This window comes from Leucopleurus acutus (genome assembly GCF_964270905.1).
Source record: "Leucopleurus acutus genome assembly, chromosome: 1".
NCBI lineage: Eukaryota > Metazoa > Chordata > Mammalia > Artiodactyla > Delphinidae > Leucopleurus > Leucopleurus acutus.
In genome coordinates, this window is record NC_139142.1 from 165914446 (window position 1) to 165926181 (window position 11736).

The 11736-nt window shown below is 44.1% G+C and overlaps 1 protein-coding gene across 1 annotated transcript in view; it reads left to right on the top strand.

Annotated features, from left to right (window-relative positions):
* Positions 1–4504, top strand: part of TICRR (TOPBP1 interacting checkpoint and replication regulator) — a gene marked incomplete at both ends in the record, with an annotated part of 48546 nt that extends 44042 nt beyond the window's left edge. The window contains 3 exons of the mRNA XM_082850982.1: positions 1092–3264; positions 3390–3515; positions 4392–4504. Of these exons, the coding sequence (XP_082707108.1) occupies positions 1092–3264; positions 3390–3515; positions 4392–4504 (2412 nt within the window). The remainder of the gene's footprint in view (positions 1–1091; positions 3265–3389; positions 3516–4391) is intronic.
* Positions 4505–11736: the final 7232 nt, after the last annotated feature.

The following is an 11736-nucleotide window of genomic DNA, read 5'->3' on the forward strand; positions in this document are numbered from 1 at the left end:
TTAGGATGGAGGAGGATATGGAGGGAACTGTGAGGAAGGGTTTGAAAACCACAGATCTATAGGACCATGTTCATTCTCCTCCGTGGACAGGCAAGGACCTCCATGATCTGATCCCTGCTCAGCCATCTCTGCTTCACACTCCACCTTCCCAGCAGCCTCAGATGCACACAACTGCTGTTTTTTGCTTTTGTGCCTTTGCTTACACTGTTTTCTATGCCTGAAGTTCCCTCTCCCCCACTTTCCCACCTTTTGTCTTCACCTGCTGACACCCATTCTTTTAAGACCTGACTCGCTATTCCTGTTCCCTCTTTCTCCCCTTTGCTGGGTTAGATAGCCAACCCTCCCGGTGCTCCCACATTGTCCCATGCGTGCCCCTGTCATTGCATTGGCCATACTATATATCTGTCTGTATCCCACATGAAATGCCAACTAGACCAGGACTCCCTTGAGATGATCAGATAAGATTAAACAATAGGTGTTGGACCTCCTTACCTGTTGGAGTATTTAACTGCATTTTTGCAAGAAAGAAGGGAAGTTTTTTGCTGGAGAGTTTCCTTTCTGAGATGTTATCTTTGAGGCTGTGCCTTATATATCCATATATTCCATGTTCCACCTCATCCCCCCGGGCCTCCTCCCACACACACATTGCCTAGCACATAGCAGGTACTTAAAAGCACATGTTGAATGCAGATCAACAGCAGGTGATGTGGCTCCGAAAGGTTTAGGCAAAGATCAGAAATAGTTGTCTCATTGAAGAAGATAGCTGTGAGTAGTGGAGTGACAGAGTTAGAGTTAGAGGCAAAGCATGTTTTAGCTGTAGTATGCAAATTATTAAAACTATTTGTCTTAGGAGAAGAAACTAAGATTGGATACAGTGCTTGGTGCTAGAAAAAGTGGACATGTAAAATCTGGGTCATGTTTTGGAAGTGGAAACATGTCACTATACAAAATCCAACTTAAGATCATTCCTTTGGCTGACTATATAAATCTTCCAAATTTGACTTTTTAATCATCTTAGACATTATTAAAACACTCTTCAGAGAATATGGGTTATGATGTTCAAGCACTGAAATAAGCATTTTTCTTTACAGACTCCTGAGAAGAGTTACTGGAAATCTCCAGTCTTTTCTAAAGCTACACCAGGAAAGTTCCCTCATACGCCACGAACTCCGTTGCGCACTCCTGAAAGGCTGCAAAAATCCCCTGCAGAAATGACCCCTGCCAAACAGGTCATTTTTAAGGAGTTCTTAAAAGACTCCTCACACGGCTGGCATTCGCCATCTCGACGAAAAGCCACTCCTCAGAAAGGACACTCCCTGGCAGAAGGTCACTCTCCTCTTGAAAAAATACCGAGAACTCCCCAAAGACAAGGTGGCCAGCCACCTAGATTTTTGCAGAATTCTGCTTGGCCACGTTTGGTGAATTCCAGTCCAGAAAGCACCTCCTGTCTGGCAGCCCTGGTTTCGTCAACTGCCCAGACCAGGAGTGAGTGTCTGACTCCCATCAAGTACTCTCCTCGAATCCCTTTGAGGGCAGTAGCCTCGGGGGTCCGAAGACGAGCTGCCTTCGTGGGCACACCTCCAAGTCAGAAATGCCAACTCCTCCGTGGCTCCAGAGCATCTCAGGCAGAGAAGCTGGCGCAGCCATGGAATGATGCTGTCGGAACCCCAGAGAGACCAGGGAACACAGCTCTGACTTCTCCAAAGAAACCTGTTCCCTCTCCTTCATGTGGTATTTCCAAGAAGACTCCATTTGGGAATTTTTCTATAGAATCTCCTCCCTCTGGAGAACTGGATTGGCAAGAGGCCCAGAAATCACCCAGTGTAGCCACATCTCCCTCCTGTCCTGCTCCCTCGACTCCCCACAAAGCCTCACAGATAGCTAGATCTGACCTCCTACCGCCTCCACCCCCTTCTAAAATTGGGAAAAGGCATAAAAAGACTTCTAAAACAGAAAGAAACTTCCAGGAGGGCCAGCCTAACAGCTCTGCTGTTCTGAGAGTTGCCACAACTGACAACCCAGCTGCCATCACAGATGCTAGAAAGAACCAGAAGGAAGAGACCCTCTCTCCTCCATCTCCTCCTGAAAGACATAGTTACCCTGGGACTAGCTTTGGGAGTCACTGGCATACATCCTCTCCTTTGCTTATTGCAAGAGACTCGGAGTATCTCACTCTCCTGGATGAAGCTGCTGAGCACCATAGCAGTGATAACTTAAAAAGCAACGTTTCACCAGTGAAAGAAGGTGAGGGGTCAAGGATGGGTACTTATGAGAAGCCGTCTCTGTGTAACCCCAGGATTCCTCCCTCTTCTCCTTCCTCTGGGCCCAGCTCTCCCCTGACACCCTGCTACGACCTGCGCTGCACCGCAGACAGGAAGCAGCGCCAGGCTGCCGCCCAACTAGAGAATCTGCAGGCGTCAGCCTGGCCCTCCAGAGCCTCTGCCAGCCCACAGACCTATGAGGTTGAGCTGGAGATGCAAGCTTCTGGCCTTCCCAAGCTTCGAATTAAAAAGATAGACCCCAGCTGTCTGTCAGAAGCCGAGCCCCTGCGAAGGGAGGAGAGCTCTCTGGGAGAGGAGAGCTGCCTCCCTGGTCTCAGCGTGCCCAGGGCCAGCAAGTCCTCAGGCAAACCCGAAGCCACCTACCTGTCGCCCCCCTGCCTTCGCCCCTCGCACGGCACCCCTGGCAAGAGTGGGGGACAGACCTATATCTGCCAGTCCTGTACCCCTACCCACTGCCCCTCTAGTACCCCCTCTCCATTTCAGACAGAAATTGGGGTTCCTTGGACACCATCCCCCAAGCACAGCGGGAAGACAACTCCTGACACAATTAAAGACTGGCCCCGCCGGAAGAGGGCAGTGGACTGCAGCCTCAGCTCCTCTGCTGGGAGGAGCGAGGTCGGTACAGACCTTCCTGGGGGCGTGTCGCTGCTGGAGCCGGAGGGGAAGGAGCGAGGCCTTGAACTCAGCATCACCAAGACCCCCATCTTGGGGGATTTTGAGCTCGAGGGGGTGTGTCAGCTGCCAGACCAGTCACCTCCCAGGGACAGTGAGCCTAAGGCTGAGGAAGCCTTCTCCTGGGGACAGTTTGGGTTGGGATCTCGGAAGAGACTCCTTTCTGCCAAGGAGGAGGCTGAGTGTCAAACCAAAAGAGTCTGTGACAAGCAGAGAGGAGACTCCCAAGTCAGTAAGAGTGAAGACAGGTCTCCAGGCACGGGTGTGTGGCAGCTCCCCTCCACGGCAGGCGACGAGGTGTTTGTTTCAGGTGAGTTGGCCGCCGTGCAGCTCTGTTGGGCGTGTTGGCCAGGAGGCACCGCAGAGACGCCTACTGGGACGGCTGGGGCTTCCTTGTGAGGGCTGCGGGCTGTGCTGACCGTGCCGTTGCTGCAGGTGCCACCCCGCCTCCTGGCTGTGCCGTGCGGAGCTGCCTCTCTGCCAGCGGTCTGCAGGCGCTGACCCACTCTCCGCTGCTGTTCCACGGGAAGGCACCCTCCTCTCAGTGTAAAGACACCAGAGGTAATTTGTTGAAGGTTCTAAAGATGTTACCAGGATCAATCTTCTATCCTTTGGTTAGCTCTATCCCAAGCTAGCTCGGGGTTTTCAGGCACTTGCATCTTGCAGGAGTCGTAGGGACTGCCACAGTTTGGGATGGTTTTATCCCTGCAGTGTCATGTGCCCTTCCCAGAGAAATACCACTTTAGAACTTATGTGTATTTGAACCAAAAAACCCCTCAACATCCTACCAAATTACTTCAGCTTCTTGAAGACAGTGACAGAAGCTGGCACACAATCACTTCCTGCTCGTCTGTGGTCGCTGGGATCTGAGGGGAAAGCAGCACGAGTGGTAGGTGGTGTGTGCAGAGCCAGTCATTTCCCCTCGGGGGTTATACCCCTGTGTTTCCATACATTCAGTCTGAGAACGGACTGGCTATTATAATCAGCCTTCAGACCCTAGGATTCCCCTCGACCCCACCTGGAAAGAACGGGATTCACCCTGTTTGCTGCACTGGTTAGAGAGGTTTCTTCCTTCTGCTAGAACTGCAGCGGGGTGCAGGAGGTGGGGCTCTTCAGTGGCTCTCTTTCCTCAAGACCATGATAGAAATCATGCAAAACTGCCACAGATCTGAGACAAAAAGAACTGCATGGTATCAAACTGAAGTGCCACAGGTATTCTGTGTTTTCACAATTACTTGTTGCTGTCAGCTCCATGCTGACAGTAAGGGCGGAGGGCTTTGAAATAGTATAGGTAGTGTGTCTGTGGGATGAGAGAACCTACAAGCAATGCTGGTTTTAAGTCCATCTTAACGTGTAACCCTCTGCAGTTGAAGCCCATTTTCTTTTGTTCTGTTCTCAGTTACTTCCTGTATGCTAAGTCTTTCTGCCTTTTTCTAGATGAGGATGTGGATGTATTCTCCCCCACGGCAGAAGACTCTCCTTTCAGCCGAGCATTCTCCAGGAGACGTCCCATCAGCAGAACTTACACACGGAAGAAGCTGATTAGCTAGTCAGGATGGAACTGGTTGGGGGACTTATAACTACAAACAAACAAACACTACTGAGCTTGCCCAGAGCTACCGCACTTCTTAACAGAAGTGCTCTGACAGCAGTTTTCTCTGGATGTACAAGGAATTCCAGACATGTATTTTAAAAGAATTCTTAGTAATGTACCCAGAAACTCGGTTCTTTTGAGCCAGGGCCCTACTGGTCTGCTCATCATATATAACCCTCAGTTTGCTGCACAGAAACAGGAATAACCAAGGCTTAATGAAACTTAGGAAATTTAAAACATGAAGGTGAGGTCAGCCAGGTCCCCATGGGCATAAAGAAACTGAGGCCTGGTCCCAAGCCTCCTTTACCATGATCAGCTTTCAGATTCCCACGTGAATGCCTTCAACTTTTCAAATCCCCCTTGTGGAGTCTGTCCACCTCCAAGCCCAGCCCTAACCCACAATGCCTGCCCTGCCTTAGTAAGGTGGTATAGCTGGTGGTGTAACTCAGGCAGCCTGGGAGTCAGGAACCAGACAAGGAACTGTTAAGATCAGGATCCCATTCCACCCCACCCCAGCTGTGACCATGGCAAGTTCAGACCACTCTGCTTCACTTACGAAATGGGAGAAGGACCCGTACACATCGGTCCCTCACAGAGCTGCTATAGGCCAGGAGCCCAAGACAGAGGCAGTGCCTGGAGGTGGAAGCAGCATCCGCCAAACAGAAGACTGGCATGGGGGCAGAATAAATCTTTTGCATTCCCTGTGTAACAATAAAATCATCTCTAGCTACTTGGCATGCAGTGCATTTCTGTATAACATTCCAGCCTGTGACCATGGTCCAGCTCTAGTGGTTTCTGGAGCAGCCACATCTCAAGGTCTGCCCCGAGAGTCGGCTAGTCCCTGGCACAGTTCCCACCATTCACAGGGAGACTCACCTGAGTCGTGGATATGCCCAGAGCACCCCGTGGACCAGTTTGCTGTCAAGTCTTGGCCAGGAGCTTCACTAACAGAGCTGATTCAACAGTCTCATGGTCTCTGAAAAACTTTCAAGCCTGTTGTGTTCCCAAACCTGAGTCTTACTGTGATCTTGTAAATCAAACTCTAAGTGAAAACTCCCATTTCTCCCTCCAGAGGTTACTGTCATTTATTTTAAAATGGTTTTCAAAACTCTTGATACTACTAAGCTTTTCAGTCGCCTCCCCCCCACAATATACATAAGACCATTTAAACCACAACCCTGTTGCCATTGACTGTTCTGTGACAAGCCTTGGCTGAACTTCAGAACCAACAGCACACACATCAGCGTGAGACCAGAATAATCCTTCTGAAACTCAAGCCAAAAGGTGGCAGAAGGAGAGAGACAAGATGGCAGAGTAGGACTTGAGCTCACCTCCTCTCACGAAAACACCAAAATCACAACTGACTGCTGAACAACCATCAACAAAAAAGACTTGAACCTACCAAACAAGATATTCTACACCCAAAGACCAAGAAGCAGCCACAACAAGACAGGAGGAGGGGCACATTAGTGATATAATCAAATCCCATACCTGTGGAGTTTCTCCCACGTGAGTGAAAGTTCTGAGCCCCACGTCAGGCTCCCCAGCCTGGGGTTCTGGCATTGGGAGGAGGAGCCCCCAGAGCATTTGGCTTTGATGGCCAGCTAGACTTGAGTACAGGAGCTCCACAGGACTGGGGGAAACAGGGACTCCATTCTTAGCACACAAAATGTTCACAAGCACTGGGGCCCAGGACAAAGCAGTAACTCCATTACAGCTTGGACCAGACCTACCTGTGGCTCTTAGAGGATCTCCTGGGGAGGTGGGGGTCAGCTGTGGCCCATTGTGGGGACAACGACACTAGGGGTGGATGCCCCAGGCAACACTCATTGGTGTGAGCTCTCCCAGAGGTTGCCATTTGGCCATCAAGACCTGGCCCTGCCCAACAGCTTGCAGGCTCCAGTGCTGGGATGCCTCAGGCCAAACAACCAATAGGGTGGGAACACAGCCCCACTCATCAGCAAACAGGCTGCCTAAAGTCATCCAGAGCCAATAGCCTATAAACACCCTTTGACATGGCTCTGCCCACCTGAGGGACAAGACCCAGCTCCACTCACCAGTGGGCAGGCACCAGTCCCTCCCACCAGGAAGCCTGCACAAGACTCTTAGACCAACCTCACCCACCAGCAGGTAGGTACCAGTACCAAGTATTAAAATCCTGCAGCCTGAGAAACAGAGACCACAGACAAAGTTAGACAAAATGAGACGGCACAGAAATATGTTCCAGACAAAGGAACAAGATGAAACCACAGAAGAACAACTAAGTGAAGTGGAGATAGGCAATCACCCTGAAAAAGAATTCCGAGTAATGATAGTAAAGATAACAAGATCTCAGAAAAAGAATGGAGGCACAATAGTGAAAGGATACAAGAAATGTTTAATAAAGAGCTAGAAACTTTAAAAAACAGAGATGAACAATAACTGAAACGAAAAATACACTAGAAGGAATCAATAACAGAATGAGACAGAAGAACGAATAAGTGAGCTGGAAGACAGATTAGTGGAAATTACTGCTGTGAAAGAGAATAAAGAAAGAAGAATGAAAAGAAATGAGGACAGTCTCAGAGCCTGGGACAACATTAAATGCACCAACATTTGCATTATAGTGGTCCCAGAAGAAGAGAAAAGGGGTCTGAGAAAATATTTGCAGAGATAATAGCCGAAAACTTCCCTAACATGGGAAAGGAAACACTCAAGTCCAGGAAGCACAGAGAGTCCCATACAGGATAAACCCAAGCAGGAACACGCTGAGACACATATTAATCAAACTGACATAAATGAAAAACAGAAAATATTGAAAGCAACAAGAGAAAAGCAACAAATAACATGCAAGGGAGTTTCAGCTGATTTTTCAGCAGAAACTCTGCAGGCCACAAGGAAGTGGCATAATTTATTTAAAGTGATGAAAGGGAAAAACCTACAACCAAGAATACTCTAACTCTACCCAGCAAGGCTCTCATTCAGATTTGACGGAGAAATGAAAAGCTTTACAGACAAGCAAAAGCTAACAGAATTCAGCACCACCAAACCAGCTTTACAACAAATGCTAAAGGAACTTACTGAGGCAGAAAAGAAGGCCACAACTAGAAACAAGAAAATTACAAATGGGAAAGCTCATCAGTAAAGACAAATATACTGAAAAGGTAGAAAATCATCCACACACAAATATGATATCAAAACCATCATTGTGAGGAGAATATAAATGCAGGATATTGGAAAAGCATTTGAAATTAAGAGACCAGCAACTAAAAACAATCTTGTACATATATAGACTGCTGTATCAAAACCTCACAGTAACCGCAAACCAAAAATCTACAATAGATACACAGACAAAAAGAAAAAGCAATCCAAACACAACACTAAAGATAGTCATCAAATCACAAGAGAAGAGAACAAAAGAGGAAGGGAAGAAAAAAGACCTACAAAAACAAATCCAAAACATGATGGCAATAAGAACATACATATTGATAATTTCCTTAAATGTAAATGGATTAAATGAGCCAACCAAAAGGCATAGACTGGCTGAATGGATACAAAAACAAGACCCATATATATGCTGTCTACAAGAGACCCACTTCAGATCTAGGGACAGATAAAGACTGAAAGTGAGGGGATGGAAAAAGGTATTCCATACAAATGGAAATCAAAAGAAAGCTGGAGTAGCAATACTCAGACAAAATAGACTTTAAAATAAATACTGTTACAAGAGACAAAGAAGGACACTACATAATGATCAAGGGATCAATCCAAGAAGATATAACAATTATAAATATATATGCCTACAAAATAGGAGCACCTCAACATATAAGGCAAATGCTAACAGCCATAAAAGGAGGAACTGACATTAACTCAATAATAGTGGGGGACTTTAACACACCATTTACATCAATGGACATTATCACCCAGACAGAAAATTAGTAAGGAAACAGGCCTTAAAGGACACATTAGACCTGATGGGCTTAATTGATATTTACAGAACATTCCATCTGGAAGCAGCAGAATACACATTCTTCTCAAGTATGCATGGAACATTCTCCAGGATAGATCATACGCTGGGCCACAAAGCAAGCCTCCATAAATTTAAGAAAATTGAAATCGTATCAAGCATCTTCTCCAACCACAACACTATGAGATTAGAAATCAATTACAGGAAAAAAAAAACCTGTAAAAAAGTGCAAACATATGGAGCTAAACAATATGTTACTAAACTACCAATGGATCACTGAAGAAATCAAAGAGGAAATCAAAAAATACTTAGAGACAAATGACAACAAAAACACGATGATGCAAAACCTATGGAACACAGCAAAAGCAGTTCTAAGAGGGAAGTCTATAGCAATGCTATCTTACCTCAGGAAACAAAAAATTCTCAAACAACCCAACCTTATACCTAAAGCAACTAGAGAAAGAAGAACAAGTAAAACCCAAAGTTAGTAAAAGGAAAGAAATCATAACAATCAGAGCAGAAATAAATGAAATAGAAACAAAGAAAACAATAGAAAAGATCAGTAAAACTAAAAGTTCATTCTTTGAAAAGACAGGCAAAATTGATAAAACTTTAGCCAGACTCATCAGAAAAAAAAGGGAGAGGGTTCAAATCAATAAAATTAGAAACGAAAAAGAAGTTACAACTGACACCACTGAAATACAAAGGACCATAAGAGACTACTACAAGCAAATATATGCCAATTAAATGGACACTCTAGAAGAAATGGACAACTTCTTAGAAAGGTACAACCTTCTAAGACTGAACCAGGAATAAATAGAAAATATAAACAGACCAGCCACAAGGACTGAAATTGAAACTGTGATTTAAAAACTTCCAACAAACAAAAGTCCAGGACCAGATGGTTTCACAGGTGAATTCTATCAAACATTTAAAGAAGAGTTAACACCTATCCTTCTGAAACTATTCCAAAAAATTGCAGAGGAAGGAACACTCCCAAACTCATTCTATATGGCCACCATCACCCTGATACCAAAACCAGACAAAGATACCACAAAAAAAGAAAATTACAGGCCAATATCACTGATGATAAAAAAATCCTCAACAAAATACTAGCAAACAGAATCCAACAATACATTAAAAGGATCATACACCATTATCAAGTAAGATATAGCCCAGGGATGCAAGGACTTTTCCATATCTGCAAATCACTCAGTGTGATACACCACATGAACAAACTGAAGAATAAAACCCATATGATCATCTCAGTAGATGTAGAAAAAGCTTTTGACAAAATTCAACACCCATTTATGATAAAAAAAACTCTCCAGAAAGTGGGCCTAGAGGGAACTTATCCCAACATAATAAAGAATTAAAATATGACATATGACAGACACACAGCTAACATCATTCTCAATGGTGAAAAGCTGAAAGCATTTCCACTAAGATCAGGAACAAGACAAGGATGTCCACTCTTGCCACTTTTATTCAACATAGCTTTGGAAGTCCTAGCCTCAGCAATCAGAGAAAAAAAAGAAATAAAAGGAACCCAAATTGGAAAAGAACTAAAACTGTCACTGTTTGCAGATGACATGATACTATACATAGAAAATCCTAAAGATACTGCCAGAAAACTACTAGAGCTCATCAATGAATTCAGTAAGGTTGCAGGATACAAAATTAATGCACAGAAATCTCTTGCATTCCTATATATTAACAATGAAAGATCAGAAAGAGAAATTAAGGAAACAATTCCATTCACCATTGCAACAAAAAGAATAAAATACCCAGGAATAAACCTACCTAAGGAGGCAAAAGACCTGTACTCTGAAAACTATAAGATGCTGATGAAAGAAATTGAAGATGACACAAACAGTTGGAAAGATATACCATGTTCTTGGATTGGAAGAATCAACACTGTCAAAATGACTATACTACCCAAGACAATCTACAGATTCAGTGCAATCCCTATCAAATTACCTATGGCATTTTTCAAAGAACTAGAACAAAAATTTTTTTAATTTGTATGGAAACACAAAAGACCCCAAATAGCCATAGCAATCCTGAAAAAGAAAAACAGAGATGGAGGAATCAGGCACTTTGACTTCAGACTATACTACAAAGCTACAGTAATCAAAACAGTATGGTCCTAGCACAAAAACAGACACATACATCAATGGAACAGGATAGAAAACCCCAAAATAAACCCATGCACCTATGGTCAATTAATCTACAACAAATGAGGAAAGGACATACAATGTAGAAAAGACAGTCTCTTCAGTAAGTGGTGCTGGGAAAACTGGACAGATACACACATTAATAAAAGAATGAAACTAGAACATTCTCTAACACCATACACAAAAATAAACTCAAAATGGATTAAAGACCTAAATGTAAGACTGGATACTATAAAACTCTTAGAGGAAAACATAGGCAGAACACTCTTTGACATAAGTCACAGCAATATCTTTTTGGATCCACCTCCCAGAGTAATGAAAATAAAAATAAACAAATGGGACCTAATTAAACTTAAAAGCTTTTGCACAGCAAAGGAAACCATAAACAAAATGAAAAGACAGCCCACAGAATGGGAGAAAATATTTGCAAACAAAGTGACCACCAACGGATTAATCTCTAAAATATACTAACAGCTCATGCAGCTCTATATATAAAAAAAAAAAAACCCAATCAAAAAATGGGCAGAACAGCTAAATAGACATTTCTTCAAAGAAGACATACAGATGGCCAAAACGCACATGAAAAGATGTTCAGAGAAATAAAAATCAAAACTACAATGAGGTATCACCTCACACCAGTCAGAATGGCCATCATCAAAAAGTCTACAAACAATAAATGCTGGAGAGGGTGTGGAGAAAAGGGAACCCTCCTACAGTGTTGGTGGGAATATAAATTGACACAACCATTATGGAGGTTCCTTAAACAACTAAAAATAGAGCTACCATATGATCCAGCAATCCCACTCCTAGGCATATATCCGGAGAAAACCATAATTTGAAAAGATACATGCACCACAATGATCATTGCAGCACTATTTACAATAGCCAAGATATGGAAGCAACCTAAATGTCCATCGATAGAGGAATGGATAAAGACATGGTACATATATATGATGGAATATTACTCAGCCATAAAAAATGAAATAATGCCACTTGCAGCAACATGGATGGCCCTAGAGATTATCATACTAAGTGAAGTAAGTCAGACAAAGACAAATATCATAT